This window comes from Phaethon aethereus (genome assembly GCF_964289735.1).
Source record: "Phaethon aethereus genome assembly, chromosome: 1".
Classification (NCBI taxonomy): Eukaryota; Metazoa; Chordata; class Aves; order Phaethontiformes; family Phaethontidae; genus Phaethon; species Phaethon aethereus.
The window spans coordinates 34,787,373-34,802,970 of record NC_138575.1 but is presented as its reverse complement, the minus strand read 5'-3'; the positions used below and the strand labels follow the sequence as shown (position 1 = coordinate 34,802,970).

At 41.2% G+C, this 15,598-nt stretch overlaps 1 protein-coding gene across 2 annotated transcripts in view; it reads left to right on the top strand.

Annotated features, from left to right (window-relative positions):
- Window positions 1–7,270, top strand: part of NELL2 (neural EGFL like 2) — a 160,870-nt gene extending 153,600 nt beyond the window's left edge. For both annotated transcript variants that reach the window (XM_082011705.1, XM_082011706.1), the window contains 3 exons: window positions 859–1,035; window positions 3,182–3,406; window positions 6,225–7,270. In XM_082011705.1, the coding sequence (XP_081867831.1) occupies window positions 859–1,035; window positions 3,182–3,406; window positions 6,225–6,275 (453 nt within the window). In that variant the 3' untranslated portion in view covers window positions 6,276–7,270. The remainder of the gene's footprint in view (window positions 1–858; window positions 1,036–3,181; window positions 3,407–6,224) is intronic.
- The last annotated feature ends 8,328 nt before the right edge of the window (window positions 7,271–15,598 follow it).

The window sequence follows — 15,598 nt, the reverse complement described above, 5'->3', positions numbered from 1 at the left end:
CTACCTTCTCAGGTGTGTGTGTGGTGCTATGGAAAAGTGGAATTATATATTATATATGGTTTTGGGGAGAGTTTCTCCAATCTGCATGAGAATTTCCGTGGGGGGTTTATTATATGATACTGGGAGAAGGATAGTGCTATTTTCTTAGCAGGGATGCCACCTGTGTTTTCTGGGTGGGAGCAATGGCATTTTCATGCAGACACTGTCTGTCTAGACACATATTGGCGTTGGTGACTGACGCCAGTATCTCTAGCAGATGGCTATAAATAGAAGTAGGTTCTGTATCTGCAGAGCAATTCATCTTAGCTTTCTTAAATATTTGCTGTGGGAACCTTGATCTCAAGTGAAACGCTGATGCAGAATGAAGGCCCAATACACTGCTGACAAAGTCCTGAGCATTTCAGCAGCTCAAGTTTTGTGGGCATTAATTTAATTTCAGACTACCTATCATCTTTCTTATGTGAATAATTACTGAAGAGAGGGACTGATCTGGAAAATTAAAGCAAGACTCAACTAGCATCCATATGAGAATGACATAAATGTAGGGCAATCCATTAAATTTTGACCATGGGAAAAGACACCCTTGGGTTTCATCAGCTTAAGTGAGAGCTGTCTGAAGGTTGGTTGTATGAAGGATGTATATAAGACAACGGGGGAACTTCTTGGTTGTTACTGAGTGCATATTGTGGTTTCTGCCTCTGTTTGAATTGTATTTTGACAAAGACATCATATAGCGGAAAAACTCGTGAGCTGCTCGTGACTCGTTAGAATCATGACAAAAAATCATATGTTGGTACAAATTGTGCTGGAGTTGGTCAAACTTCTGCCATTGCTCTATGCCTGTATTTCCAACAATAGAGTGGATATGTAATGTGCCGGCGAATGGTCTGTGACTGTGAAAATCCCACCGTTGACCTGTTTTGCTGCCCTGAATGTGACCCAAGGCTCAGCAGTCAATGTTTGCATCAGAGCGGGGAGCTTTCCTACAACAGTGGTGACTCCTGGATACAGAACTGTCAGCAGTGCCGCTGTTTGGTAAGGCTCTTGACTACAGCAGCAGAGACAGGAGGGAAAAAGAATATGAGATATTCTGATCTGTGAATAGTTGATTTTCATGCATTAGCATCCATTTAATTTCCTCTGGAGTATATGTATAATTGAAATATGATTTTCATGGATATTTGTCAGTATTGTCAAGTTCCAGTCAAAAATACATTTTGACACAATAGACATAATAGAAATTATTTAATCATGAAGATTGTTTTAGCAAAGAATAGAAGTCATTTGGATATTGTACCTACACAGCAAAACTCAGGTGTTCATTCATTCAAAGACTAATGTAGTTGTATAAGAAAATTCTAAATATGTATTTATTATCATGGCTGATAATTTCAAAGATGCCAATGGACTAAAATTTGTTTATTCGTTCAGACATTCTGAGTAACAGAAAATATAATAAGGCTTGAGGCATTTTTCAAAATAGTGAAATGAGTTTTGAAAAAAAAAAATCTTTTAAAGCTTATGATCTTTTTCCTAGGCCTGTATTTCAGAGTCTGAGCAAAAACTATTCTGCATAATGTTTCTCAGGAAGAAATGCCACAAAAAATCCCAAGATAAAAACAACTAGCTTTTATCACAGCTTATCTCCAAATGTAAAGCCTAGTCCACCTCGCAGCTTTCCCTTGTCAGGGTATCCTGAATAACAGTCAGAAACGAATTTCTGTAGACATTGTGCTTTCAATGTTACTGCTGGTAAAATCCAATAAAATAGATTCCCAGATGCTTCATTAAATGTCTTAAAAACAAAACAACATACAGTTTGGGATCTCAATAGATGTCTCTTTTTTTCCAAGATGCTACTTTTGTAACTGAAGCCTGCTTTCTTTCAGCTATCAGGGATTTTTTTTGTGTGCCAACATATTGTGTACTCCTTGTACTGTCCATCACTGCAAAAAATAAATTGAAATATCAAGATCATTGACTGATTTTAAAATTGCTTTTATTCGTACCATCACGTGATTCAAAAAGAGGAAAATTGACCCAGGTGAAAATTTTGTAAAAGAGTAACTTCACAATACTTTCTGCAACAAGAGTAAATTTGGAGCTATGGCAAATCCCTGGGAATTTGTTTTAGCTTTTGATCTGGAGATACTGAACTCATCATTCTCAAAGCCTTAGATACAGTTTTTGTGAATAAACTTCTTTGCTAGGGCCAAATACTATTCTCTTTGCTCTCCTTAAATGCAGACTACTCAGTTTGTATTTCAAATGAGCTGAGTATGTTGGCAGTTAGAGATGGACCTGCTCCAAAAGAAATATGCATTAATGACTTCTATGAAGTCATTTCTTTCACCAATTGATCTGAAACTTTGTCCCTTGTCCAGAGTTGAAGGGAAGCTGACCCCAACTTCTAGTAACTGACGTGAATAATTAGGCATCTTTAGATTTGTGTACAGGCATACAGTAGCTTCCCCTAAGAATATTCTGGCCCAACACAGGTCTCTGCTTTGACTTTTTCATACCCTGACCATACTGAACCCATCATGCAGAAAGCATGATTAAATTTTGGAAGTTCAGGTATTCTGATCGCAGCTTCCAAAATGGATGTTAAATGGGTGGAGTTGCTCTCACTGAAAATCTGCTGGTGTTCCCTGCTGCACTGGGCTGCTGGTAGCTTGGCACTCTTAGTGCAGCCGATGCATTGGTAATGGTGGCAAAGATAAACTCTCGCCCATCCGGATCTGGACACTTGAGGGCTTTCTATGGCAAACCAACAGTCCAAATAGAAATAAGAACTAGGGGAAACAGGACATTTTGAAGCACTTCTGCAGCGCAATCATTTTATGGCTTCTGTCACTTGCAAAATTAGGACTTCGCAAGGACAGATCCATATACTGTATTTCATGAAGTTTATGGAGAATTTTCAGTTGCAGCTTGATGCAGAATGTATTGAAATAAGTTATATCTAATACACTTCCTGAATAGCATGCAGAAAAAAAGCACCAAGCTTGCTGTGTCTCCCACAAGCAATGAGTATCAGTGTTCTCTGTTCTGATTTCTGAACAGGACCAGATGAATAAAATTAACCAGCTAAGAAACATAATGCTGAGTCAGATGAATAGATAATGAAACAAAATAAGAGCTAATAATCCTCTCTTGTTCTCGTAATATCTGTAAACAGCAAGGTGAAGTTGACTGCTGGCCCTTGCCATGCCCGGAGGTGGACTGTGAATTCAGCGTCCTCCCTGAGAATGAGTGCTGCCCGCGCTGCGTCACTGACCCTTGCCAAGCAGACACCATTCGCAATGACATCACTAAAACCTGTCTGGATGAAACCAATGTTGTTCGCTTCACTGGATCCTCTTGGATTAAGCACGGCACAGAGTGCACCCTTTGCCAGTGCAAGGTAAAGAGCGTAAAAATTAAGCTGAGATGCCTCTTTCCCAGCTTGTTCTGTGTCATATAAGTATTAATGCACACAGTTGGTGTCCACACTTGTTTTAAAGCAGCAGAGGTAACAGTGAAAGTGTTCAGCATAGTTAACTTTACTCTTGCATGTGCTAGAAAGATGGTTTAATGTCCTAGCAGGTCAGAAGTGGGACAACAGCCTGTGCTGCAGTGTGCTGTGGACAAGTTAGTGTGTTTGGCTTTTCCACCAGCATAGCTCAATTTGAGTTTGATTTCAGTTTTTAGTATATAGCTCTATGCTATCTTGGAAATGTACACAGTAATAAATAGATATGTAAGACTAGATTTCACACAAATTTGTTCTGTGGGATACTATAGTGTTATCAGAACTGATTGAATTGCTTTTTGAGAACAGTAATTGTTTTGAGAATAAACAGTTACATGGTTACGTAGCTTTTTTGCTTTAAAATTAATAGTAGAATCAACATAATGTTTAGAACATTTAATAGTTTTTGTAGTCAAAGGAATTCAGTGTCTGAGGAGAAAAATTAATGGCTATGGGTTTGTGTGAATTCTGGCATCTCTTTTTAAAGTTGCAAAAGAAAATGAAGTTAAAATAAGTATTTCCATTCAAAATAAGCTGGTAAGGTGAATTGTATTTTCCACCATCCAATACTGAAGAATGACAAAAAGTGTTTCCACAGCAGCCAAGGAGAGAGAGACAGCAGGATTCATCCAGAGATCTTTAATTATTACTCAAATCCACAGCTGATTTTGGTCTTTATTCTATGTCCTTCCCAAGCAAGATACTTCCCAAACTCTAGTACATGGTACAATTAACTACTTTGAAAAGGTGCTTATAAAAAATAATGTAGCTTTGACACATCCTCCTGGGAGAGATGGGGAGTAACTGTGCATTTAGCAGCATCTGTCAAGCGCCACCTTCTTCCTCCGCTTTGCCTGACGCAAACTGCGTGCAACAGCAGTTGCTGCTGTCGAGCATAGTCCTTTCACGAGGGAAGTGGTATGTGCTAAGTGAGAGTAGGCATTTGTCTTGATGTCAGAACAGGTCGGTGGTTAGAAGAAAATACTGTGATCTGAGAGAATGGCTACTGATTAGACAGCTGGCTGCTGCCCAAAGGATGCTGAAGCTGGCTTACGTGCAGAAGCCTGTGCTTTTGGGGTCCATAGCTGGTGGCACACACCAGTTCCAACGCTAGAAGTTACTTTTTGCTTGGGCAGGCTGCTGAGGTTTATGTGCATCGGTTTCCCCATCTGTAAAACAAATAGTTATGCGTGATTCTTCTCTAAAGCACTTTTGAGATTTGGTGATGGGAAATGTGTTCTCATTGTTGTACTGCTGATCAATGGCAATGCAGAAGCAATGTGTCAGTTCTGCTGATGGCCACCTTGGGTGCTGCTCCCATCTGCCCTTTTCTGTTAAGCAAAGATGAACCTCAAGTACAAACTCATTTGTATTCAGTGTAAATGCGCACATAGACGAATAAAATCCATTGCTGCATTGTGAACATATATAAGATTAGAACAGATCATAGAATCATCATAGAATCTTTGGGTTGGAAGGGACCTTTTAAGGTCATCTTGTCCAGCCCCCTGCAGTGAGTGGGGACATCTTTGACTCTGCTGAACCCCATAGATTTAATACAGCTCAGGTGTGAATCTGCATAACAGTGAAGATGTACCACTTTGTCCCTAAGCAAGCCAAATCTTACTCAATACTCTTTACAGAGCAGTTTGCTTTTTGGAATACACTATCTACCTGCTCATAAGAGCATTCTAATATTGTAGTTCTGCATGCAAGCAGCCTGCTCCCTCCAGATCAGGTTAATGCTGTGCCCAATTTGTATATTCTTCGTCTCATTCATCCTGTGTCACCCCACTCTCTTCTTTGCAGAGCATCATATGGAAGGTCAAAGCTCCAGTTTAAGCCTCTCTAAGCAAGCTATAGCAAAATAGATTTACACAAATCCTTTAAGAATTCAGAGACCTGGGCATCAGCTAAAGCTGACTTAGCCACAAAACCATTTCAAATCACAAGTAAAGAAGGTGGGCAGTAGGATTGTTTAACCTCCTCTAACAGGAGTGAAAGAAAATGTTTGAATGATTCAGACCTCAGTCTTTAATCGGTCCTGGCAGTTTAGTTAACTGACTGTATTTGGAGTAATTTTAAAATAATACACACTTTTTATTTGCATTGTAAGAATCAGACTTAAGAAAATAAGTAGTAGAGATGTAAAAAACAATTTCTCCAGTACTTTAATGATGTCCATAGGCAATCTGTTCCCTTAATTGCTAATATTCTCAGAAGAATGTCTGGACTATCAGGAAAAACTTTATGGATTAATGTTTGCTGGTTTTACAGCCAGGATGTATTAACTTGAAGCACTCAGGGCTAAATAAAACCCAGAGACCCTTCTGCCTGATCTAAATAAAACTCCCAAGTGCCCTGTCTCGTTCAACAGCTTTCTGCACTTGAGCAGATTCCTGATACCTTTATGTCGGGAGCATTTCTTCCACTGATCCCAGCTTCTTTCAGTTTGATGATTGAAGCTCTGGGATACGGACCATAGCAAACCAAGCAGTTAGAGGAATCATAATAGCTCGTTCCCTTCGGCAAGGGAAGGACATGATGACAATATCATGAATTCGATCAAAATCTGTAGATGTCTTCTATTTTACAAATCTATACATTCAAATCTGATAGGTGTTTGCAAATGGCTGAGCTTGTTAAATTGATTGAGTTTGTACAACATGCTAATTGTTTCACTACTTCTTTCTGTTTTTCCTTCCTTTAGAATGGCCACGTCTGTTGCTCAGTGGACCCACAGTGCCTTCAGGAACTGTGACACCAACAACCTTCTCTTAAAAGCAGTTTCTGGTTAAAGAATTTTCCTTCACAAAAAAGACCTTTAGACCAAAAATTGTACAAAATTAAAACTAAAATTAGATTGGTTTTGTCCATCTAAAGTGCAGATATGTGATGAACTCAGTTACTCGAACAAGAGTGAAATTTATGGGACTCAAGACAAGCTCAGATGTGTAAACCTTTGTATGAGGTCAGGCCCAAATCTTCTGGCTATTTGTTTGTCTGACATCATTATGCAAAATATTAGGTTAGTGTAAAATGACACATTGTAATGCTGTACATGACAATGTCAAGATCCAAAACCAACTAGGAAGTCTTACAGGGTCTTCCCAAGCTTTGAGAGTCCAACACTTGACCAGATGCAGAGATTTTTACCTAATCATATTCGTATCTGCACAATTGTGTTTGATTGCTCACTGCAGAATTTAGCAGATGTTTGAGTAAAAGGATGAAGCCTTCAGGAATAAAGAACCTAGTAGCTAAGATGTGATATGTACAGTATGTGCGCTGAAAAAAAAAGATAGAAGTTACTGTAAAAAAAAAAAAAAAAAAGAGAAAACCCGTGATGCACAGGCATGGCTTCTTAATGTTTTCTGATGGGAAAAGTCATCAGTATTTCCTTGTTTTACTGCACCTACTATTATTTCTTGATTGAATTTGTTCAGTATAAGCTCGTAATTGTGCAAATTTAAATAAATATTTCTCTTACCTTAAGTTTCTGTTTGTGCTGTCTTTCCTTTTCAAGGATGTAATTTTCATGAGTGTTGTTACTGTTCCTTCTTTGCCAGCCTGCCCAGGCAGCTGGGCAATACAGGCGGAGTATTGCCGGTCTAGCTCCTCTATGTGTGGGAGCAGCACAACCTTATGCCTATCTTTTCTTATCTTTGTTATTCTTCTGGGAATACATAAGTAATTTCATACATCTAAGCCACTGCAGTGGATTGAACAGAAAATTCCAGTGCCTAAATATCAGACCCCACGTGCCAGAGGGATTCTCTCACACAGAGTGTATACAGACCATTTGTATGTGACTTGCATCCGTTCAGATTTACAAGGGATCTTCTCCAGATTCCCACTCTCTCCAGCTGCCCCAAGTTAGTTTGTCTTTCCATAAGCTCCACAGCTGGTTAAATTGTTTGTGTAAAGTATCTTAATACATGAGTATCACTTCAATATGCAAACCCTATACTGTTGGGACAATAAATAAAAGAGGCTACGTGACCAAAGCTATGTTATTTTGGAAAAGAAATAAAGAATAAAACAGTGTTTACAATTATGGGCTGAAAAGAATGAATTTGTAAGGAATGCATCAAGAACCATGGAGGCAAAGCAGCAGAGGAGGAAACTGCCCAAGATGACAGCATCCTTTAAATACTGCTCCAGTAGTCATGTTCTTTTCAAAGTGCCTTGCTTCTTTTCAGCATCTCTCTTATCAGTTCAGTACATTGTCATGCAACCTGGACAGGCAAAACTTCCATTAATATTACCCCTGTGTATTATTAAGTTACAAAGGAAGTCCATATAAATGGTTTTTACAAAAGAGAATTATTTTCCCCCAAACAGATGCTACTTCACAGTGTTTAATGTACAGCAGGAGATCAAAGGAATGCCATGCAACTGCTGGTATCTGGTAGGAGTGCTAGAGTCTGCTGAGTACTGGATGTTTATGGAGCAAGGGACTACAAGAGATGCCAGGTCACAGAATGCAAATAGTACAAACAGAACCAAGAAACTAAAAACCTGGAAAAAATGCAAAAGCCCCGGACTGATAGTCTACACTGGACCATTAAATCTATGAAGATTTTCAGACCAAATAAACCTTTTTCCTCACCTAGTCCGTAAATCATAGAATCATAGAATCTTTGGGTTGAAAGGGACCTTTTCAGTTCACCTAGTCCAACCCCCCTGCAGTGAGCAGGGACATCTTCAACTAGATCAGGTTACTCAGAGCCCCGTCCAACCTGACCTGGAACATTTCCAGGGATGGGGCATCTACCACCTCTCTGGGCAACCTGTACCAGTGTTTCACCACCCTCACGGTGAAAAATGTCTTCCTTATATCTAGTCTAAATCTACCCTCTTTTAGTTTAAAATTGTTACCCCTTGTCCTACCACAACAGGCCCTGCTAAAAAGTCTGTCCCCATCCTTCTTAGAAGCCCCCTTTAAGTACTGGAAGGCTGCAATAAGTTCTCCACTGAGCTTCCTCTTCTCCACGCTGAACAACCCCAGTTGTCTCAGCCTGTCCTCACAGGAGAGGTGTTCCATCCTTCTGATCATTTTTGTGTCCCTCCTCTGGACCCTCTCCAACAGGTCCATGTCCTTCCTGTGCTGAGGGCTCCAGAGCTGGGTGCAGGACTCCAGGTGGGGTCTCAGCAGAGCAGAGCAGAGGGGCAGAATCCCCTCCCTCGACCTGCTGGCCACGCTGCTCTGGATGCAGCCCAGGATACATTTGGCTTTCCAGGCTGTGAGCGCACATTGCTGGCTCATGTCCAGCTTTTCATCCCCCAGCCTGTATTGATTCTGGCGGTGGCCCCGACTCAGGTGCAGGACCCTGCACTTGGCCTTGTTGAACCTCACAAGTTTCGTATGGGCCCATTCCTTGAGCTTGTCCAGGTCCCTCTGGATGGCATCCCATCCCTCAGGCGTGCCAACCGTACCACTCAGTTTGGTGTCAGCTGCAAACTTTCTGAGTGTGCACTTGATCCCACTGTCTATGTCATTGATGAAGATATTAAAGAGTACTGGTCCCAGTACAGACCCCTGAGGGACACCACTCATCACTGATCTCCATCTAGCCGTTGACCACAACCCTCTGGATGCGACCATCCAACCAATTCCTCATCCAGCCAACAGTCCACCCAATAAATCCGTATCTCTCCAAGTTAGAGAGAAGGATGTTGTGGGGGACCGTATCACAGGCCTTACAGAAGTCCAGACAGACAACATCCATAGCTCTTCCTTGTCCACTGATGTGGTCACTCACATCATAGAAGGCCACTAGGTTGGTCAGGGAGCACTTGCCCTTGGTGAAGTCATGTCTTGAATCACCTCCCTGTCTTCCATGTGCCTTAGCATAGCTTCTAGGAGGATCTCTTCCATGACCTTCCTAGGCACAGAGGTGAAGCTGATGGGTCAGTAGTTCCCAGCATCTTCCTTGCTACCTTTTTTAAAAAGGGGTGCAACGTTTCCCTTTTTCAGTCTCCAGGGACTTCACCTGACTGCCAGGACTTTTCAAATATCATGGAGAGTGGCTTGGCAACTACACGAGACAATTCCTTCAGGACTCTGGGATGCATCTCGTCAGGTCCCGTAGACTTATGTATGTATATAAAGAACAGGTACTTAAGGGTTTTACTTTATTGTTCATTTCCTGGCAAGCTGCAATCAAAGATTTTAAAGAAGAGTGTTAGTTCCTTGAAAAAGCAGCTGCTTTCTGTACAGTGTTTTCTTGCCTGCTAGTAATTGTCAAGAGGTCATGTTTTCCCCTGGAATGCAGAGGCACATCTCTAGTGGATTTCAGTGGCAGCTGCATGCCTATTTCTGAGAGAAGGTTTAGCAGAAGGTGTTATCGTTTAAGAATTGCACTTCGATTTCATTCAAGAACAGGTATAAGATAGACATAGGAAATATATGAAGACTAGACTTCTTTTTTGAAAGATACAAAAAGGAGTGAACGTTTTTCAAAAGGAAAATCCTCAGGCTCTGGCAGAGGTTGTTGAAAGCTCTGACGGAAAGCAGTGGAGCTGGTGGAGAGGAGGGAAGATCCTCACAGAACGGCTGTAAGCATCCCCATTTTGGGTCCACGGATAGATAAGTTATGGGTGAGGCAACTGTTGCTGCCCTCAAATTGGTTCAGCGCATCCACCAACATTAGATTTAGACCTATAACAGATATGAGAAATGGAAGGAAAATTATCTCCAAATTTTTTCTCAATCCTTTTTTGAAGGCAAAGTAATACTGGTGTTTAATTCCAGCTTTTAATTGAAATGAAAACAGTATATAGATGGGAAACAAGCATCTCTGTCCTTTTGTTGCTTACGCTGACCTCAGTGTTGTAAGATCTTTCTGCTATTGTAGGTTTGTGAAGCACAGTGCAATACAGTAAGAAACAGGCTAAAAAGCCAAGAATTGAGACATAATATAATAGTTAAAGCTTGAATCAAATCCTTGGAGAGACAGTTGATGTTACGTGTATGTAAAGAGCACAAGTCGTATTGCTGAACAAAGCTGGATTTCTCTGCTAAATAAAAAATGAGAATGGGTTGAGTGAATATTATCTAATTTATCAATGTTCAAGGTTACTAATCAGTTGGGAGTTCTTCTAAAGGTCAGCAAACTCCAATGACACATCTCAGTGACCCTCATTTTCATTCCCTTTCACCCCCCTTCCCATCTCCCTTCTGTTCAGTCAAGCCAGTAATTAGTAGCTCATGTTTTTAATTTTCCTTGAAAAGTAAATTTAAATATTATTAAAAATTGATGCCTAATTTCCAGGCTCAAATTATCTGTCAGATGATATAGTCCATAAACAGAAATTATATTTCTGAACGATGCAGGTATGTCGTGCTCTCCTACTGGCCTTTCAGTATTGACGCACTGTTTGCAGTGTTTGCAGTACCAGAATTCAATAACTTCTATAAAGGAATTGTCACCTCTCTGCAGAGTAATTGCCCTAAGTTAATAGACCTACAGATATAAAGGCAGAGATGTCTTCAGTTACAATGCTGAATTCAATGCTATGGTGAAACAAGTTGACAAAAAAGCAGCAATGTTGTAAACTGTTGAAAAGGGACCTAACTGTGCAGGTGCAAATTTCTGGTACTCACAAATTTACTGTGGGCAAGAACCAAGGGGCTGGCTGCCTCGATCCTCCTTATGGCTGAGGATGTCTTTGCCTTCTGTGAGGGCTCCACCTTTAACAGCACAACTGATGAAATATGGTCATCAAGTCATAGTTGAAATACTAGCCATTGCTTTTTTTCTAGGATGCCTAAAAGTGGGTATTTATGCAGGGAGTGCTGTAAAGCTGCCCTTCTTCAGTGCCAGCATAGGGTCTTGCCATTAACTGCTTCGGACTGTGGCAGATACACCCTGGGGCACCTCAGAGAAGCACAAGCTCGTGAGCCACAGACCCCAGATCTTGGATCCTGCTGACTTCAAATGCGGGATGCGTATGGGGCGTGTCTCCTCCTTCACGGACACGGTGACTGTCACCTTGAATGGGCCACCTGTGTCCCTGCTGTGGGGAAGTGCTCAGCTGTGGGGTAGGTTGCATGGGCCAGAGAGCACTTGTGGCTCTCCTCCAAAGTGGAGGAGACTCCCATTGCAGCACAGTGATGGTGCTGAGCTCCCACGGCCTCTCAACAGGCAGGGACTCCCTTGATGTCTCAGATAAAAATAGCAGCAGCTTTAAAGTAAGGCTCAGCTAGTTATTTTTTAATGCTGAAACTTACTTACAGGCTAATGCAGTTTAACTCATCCCCAAACCAGTTAATAATTTAAGTTAAAAATCACCAAATAGCTTTTGCCAACTATATAAAGAAAATTCAAGTAACAAGGCTAGAGCAGCTCTGGCATCTCCTGCATGGGTGGCCTCTGGAGAAGTATTTCTGCTGTCATGTCTTCTGCCCAAGTTACAGCCGTATTCGCCAAGTCACAAACCTGGCCATCTCTTCTGTTGCTATTTTAATTTCTAATTAAAAATTTTAAACTTCTTGTTGCTTTAGCATGGTGGCCAAATCTCTGTCCTGGGAGAAAAGACAAAGCATACCACTGGATTTTTGAGTAAGAAACAGTGTTTCAGAGAGGGTCTGAAAAGAAAAAGACAGTGTTGCAAACTCCAGTTCTCAGATCTCTGTGCCTTGGTAGTTCATCAGCCATGTGAATGGCCACTAACATGTCAGTGTATTTCCCTTTTTTGTTTTTGTCAGTACGGTTCTAATGCAAAATGATAAAAAAAAAATCAATTGTTAAAATCAATTACTCATCTAGGTCTGCACTAATCCGTATTTTCTTATTGCCAGAGTTTACACAGTCTGTAAAATGCCTTTGCAACCCTATATTCTACTAATCTGTTCATAGATTACTTCTATAACATGAAACTTAACTACTACAAACCATAATAATCTATTGATCACATAATATTTTATCCATAAGAGAGTCAAACTCAATTACTATGCTTCATCTTAAAATCCGTTTTTATCAGTAATCTCGTTTTACTCTTTTAGACTTCAAATGTAACTCCCAGGATGTCATTTATGTATCAGCAGTATCTCTTGGAAATGTAAAATAAAGTTGTTTAAGGGCTTATTTTAGGACTGAGTCATATTTGCAACCCAAAATAACTAGAACTGCATCACGACAGTGAAAGCATCCCCCTAAACAGAACAGCAGAAACAAAGTACTCACTCAAGTGCAATTTTGTGGTGGGGAGGGAAGGCAATTTCATTGAGGAGAGAGGGGAACAAAACAGAAAAGCAACCAGCAGTCCCACCTGTGCTAACTCAGTCCTCTCCCTGCTTTTAACAACCTCTGATCTGAGCAAGAGGAGGGATGCAGCCTTTTGCACGGCTACCTCATTTCTTATAAGAAGCTCCTCAGCTGATGCTGCTTTTGAATATTTCATTTGACTGAGCAGGCCAGAGCCCTTTCCTGTTTATTTTCTTAGCACCTTTGATAAAAATATAACAAATGTTTAGGATCATCACAACGCAAACAGTTTTTTCCCAAGGTTGGGTCTGGCCAACTTCGAAGCCAGGCAATGCATCACAGCCGGAGCATCCCACCCCAGGCAAGCGGTGGGCACCAGTCCTCTTTCAACCTTGCAAGGCAAAAACCTCCCCTTTCAGCTGCTGTACATGGATTTTGCAAGTCAAGTGGTTTGTCAGTGCAGAGGGATGCAGGGGTAGGACTGGGACCGTCCCAGGAGCTCCCATATCACCCCAGCACATGCAGCCCACAGCCCAGGAGCTAAGGTCTGCCTTCAGGTCAGGAACAAAAAGTTTTTATTGTCTGAAAAGTATTTTTCCCTGCGAAGAAGCAAGAAGCCAGGCCCTTTATTTGCTTTCAAGGCAAAAATCCTATGTTTGCCTCATTCACACCAGCCATGGATGAAACCTGAGTGCTCACAGACATCCCTCAAAGTGCAACCCTCCCACCGCTTTGGTCTTCCGTGGTCATATGGCTCTGCAGAAGTTACCCCAGCCAACTGAGACTGAGCCCCCTGCCATGGCCAGCTTTCCCTCCACAGGATCTTTTTGGGGAGATACCAATGGATGCCGCTTTGCAGATGGTGCCTGCATGGCCTGGACTGGGGAGCCCCTCTTCCCCTGCCCTGATGGGTTGGACTGGGGACAAATGGATGTCAAAGTCCAGCTAATGCACATGGTGTGAAAATTTGGCCTTGCAGACATTGCTGGTGGCAAGGTGAGGGGGTAATATTGATACTGCTTAAATGATGGTTTTTTAATTAGTTTGGTTTGGCTTTTAAAGTTTCCATTGGGTAATAATTACGTTTGATGGGCCCTGATGCTGTGAAGAACACAGCAGGTGAGGAAGAAATAATCCACTTCCCTCACTTGGTAAACTTGAGAGTCTGCTCAGCTGCTGCTGCCTTCAAAGGAAGGAGAGGTGCAACCCACAGAGCCCACAATCCCACCAAAATGAGCACAACTCAGCGGAAACACACATCACCCCTCGACCCTGTCCCTGCCTCTGCCTCAGCAGCAAGAGCTCTTGCTTTTAACATCCCTGTCACAACAAATTAACTCCTTCACCACAAAGCTATTGGGTTAGCTTCCTTTGGCTGGAATTAGAGTGGGGGAAGGACAACATTACCCCCTGCTTGGTATTTTATTCAGAAAATTATGTGCTGCTCCCACCTACGTTTCCTCTGTGGGCACCAATATCAGTACCTGGAAGATCCAGCGCTGCCTTATCTCAGCATGGCACTGATGGTTCCCACAAGAGATCATTTTATTCTGCCATGTCTTCAAACTTTCTTACACAGAATTTATCGCTCCTTGGGCTAGAGATCACTCCTGTTGCTTTAGAAGTTTCAGCCAGTGTTAGCCATCTCTTTACAAAACCTAAAATATGTACATTCCTACTGTGCATTTTATATGTTCCTAAGAAGCTGTACAATTAACGTCACTGGATTTAGATAAATTTGAAGTCACATTCTTACTTTAGTCCAAATTTTCACAGTGCAGACTCATCTGTAGTTCTTATTGCTTTGGGGCTTGAACCAGACTGAGAAAGCGGTTGCTGAAATCCTAATTATCTTTGGTTTTCTTCTGAATGAGGACTAAAGCAAACCAAGGATACAGGATGTTTTTTTATAACAGAAGTAGTTTCCAAAATCCGCAGCCCAGAAGGCCAATTTGCACCCCTGTCCTCACAGGTCTAAATTCTTGAATTACCTTACACTAAAACGTAAAATGCTTCATCAATTCACAGCAAAGTTATAGAAATTCAGACATTTACACAGCCCATTTAAGTGTTCTTTTTATTTCTTATGTAGCAAGTTTTTGTCATTTGTATAGCTTTCAAATGATTTTTGCATGCTTCATGTATTTGAATTGCTTCTTGTGCGTAATATCCTTCTGCACCTAAAGCTTCTCAGCTGTTGCATTTGGCTTACTTGAGTTATTAGCGTTTCACGTTCATAAATGAAATATATCCTTGTGTACACCTGGTCAGCAGAGGAAAATATTACAGAGAGCTGAATTTGGTGCATAACAGTGAAGCCAAACTTGTGTTTGATTTAATATTTGAAATAGTTTCTGTGTTTTATTGAGTTCTTCAACAGTGTTCCAGCAGTTTTTCATTAACCAAGTTTATAAGTATAAACCTGGATTTCTGAACAATCAGTCAGTACAAGATCCACTGCAGCCATTGCCTGCATGGTGCAACCCAAAACTTAAGAAACATGGACATTTGTAATAATATAGAGAAGCATAGATTTCACTGTAATCAAAATGCTTTTCATGTACAAAAAGAATATACAGAATGGTTTCAAGTGAATTAGGTAATACATTTTCCACAGGTTTAGTGAGAGCAAGATCAGAGGAAAGCTTAGATGTGAATTTATAGTGTATTTACTGAGTGCTGTACTGCTCTACAGCAGAAAATCCTGAGATGGCACCAAGTGAATAGTGCAGATATTGGTCAGCTGTTAGAAAACTTCCACAGGATGAAAACTTGTCCTGGACTGAAAAACATCTGGTGCTGAGCTTTAGACACATTGCACAACTCATTAAAGGCACCTGAGCAGGTGGTCAGATGATGATGGAGGAGCAGT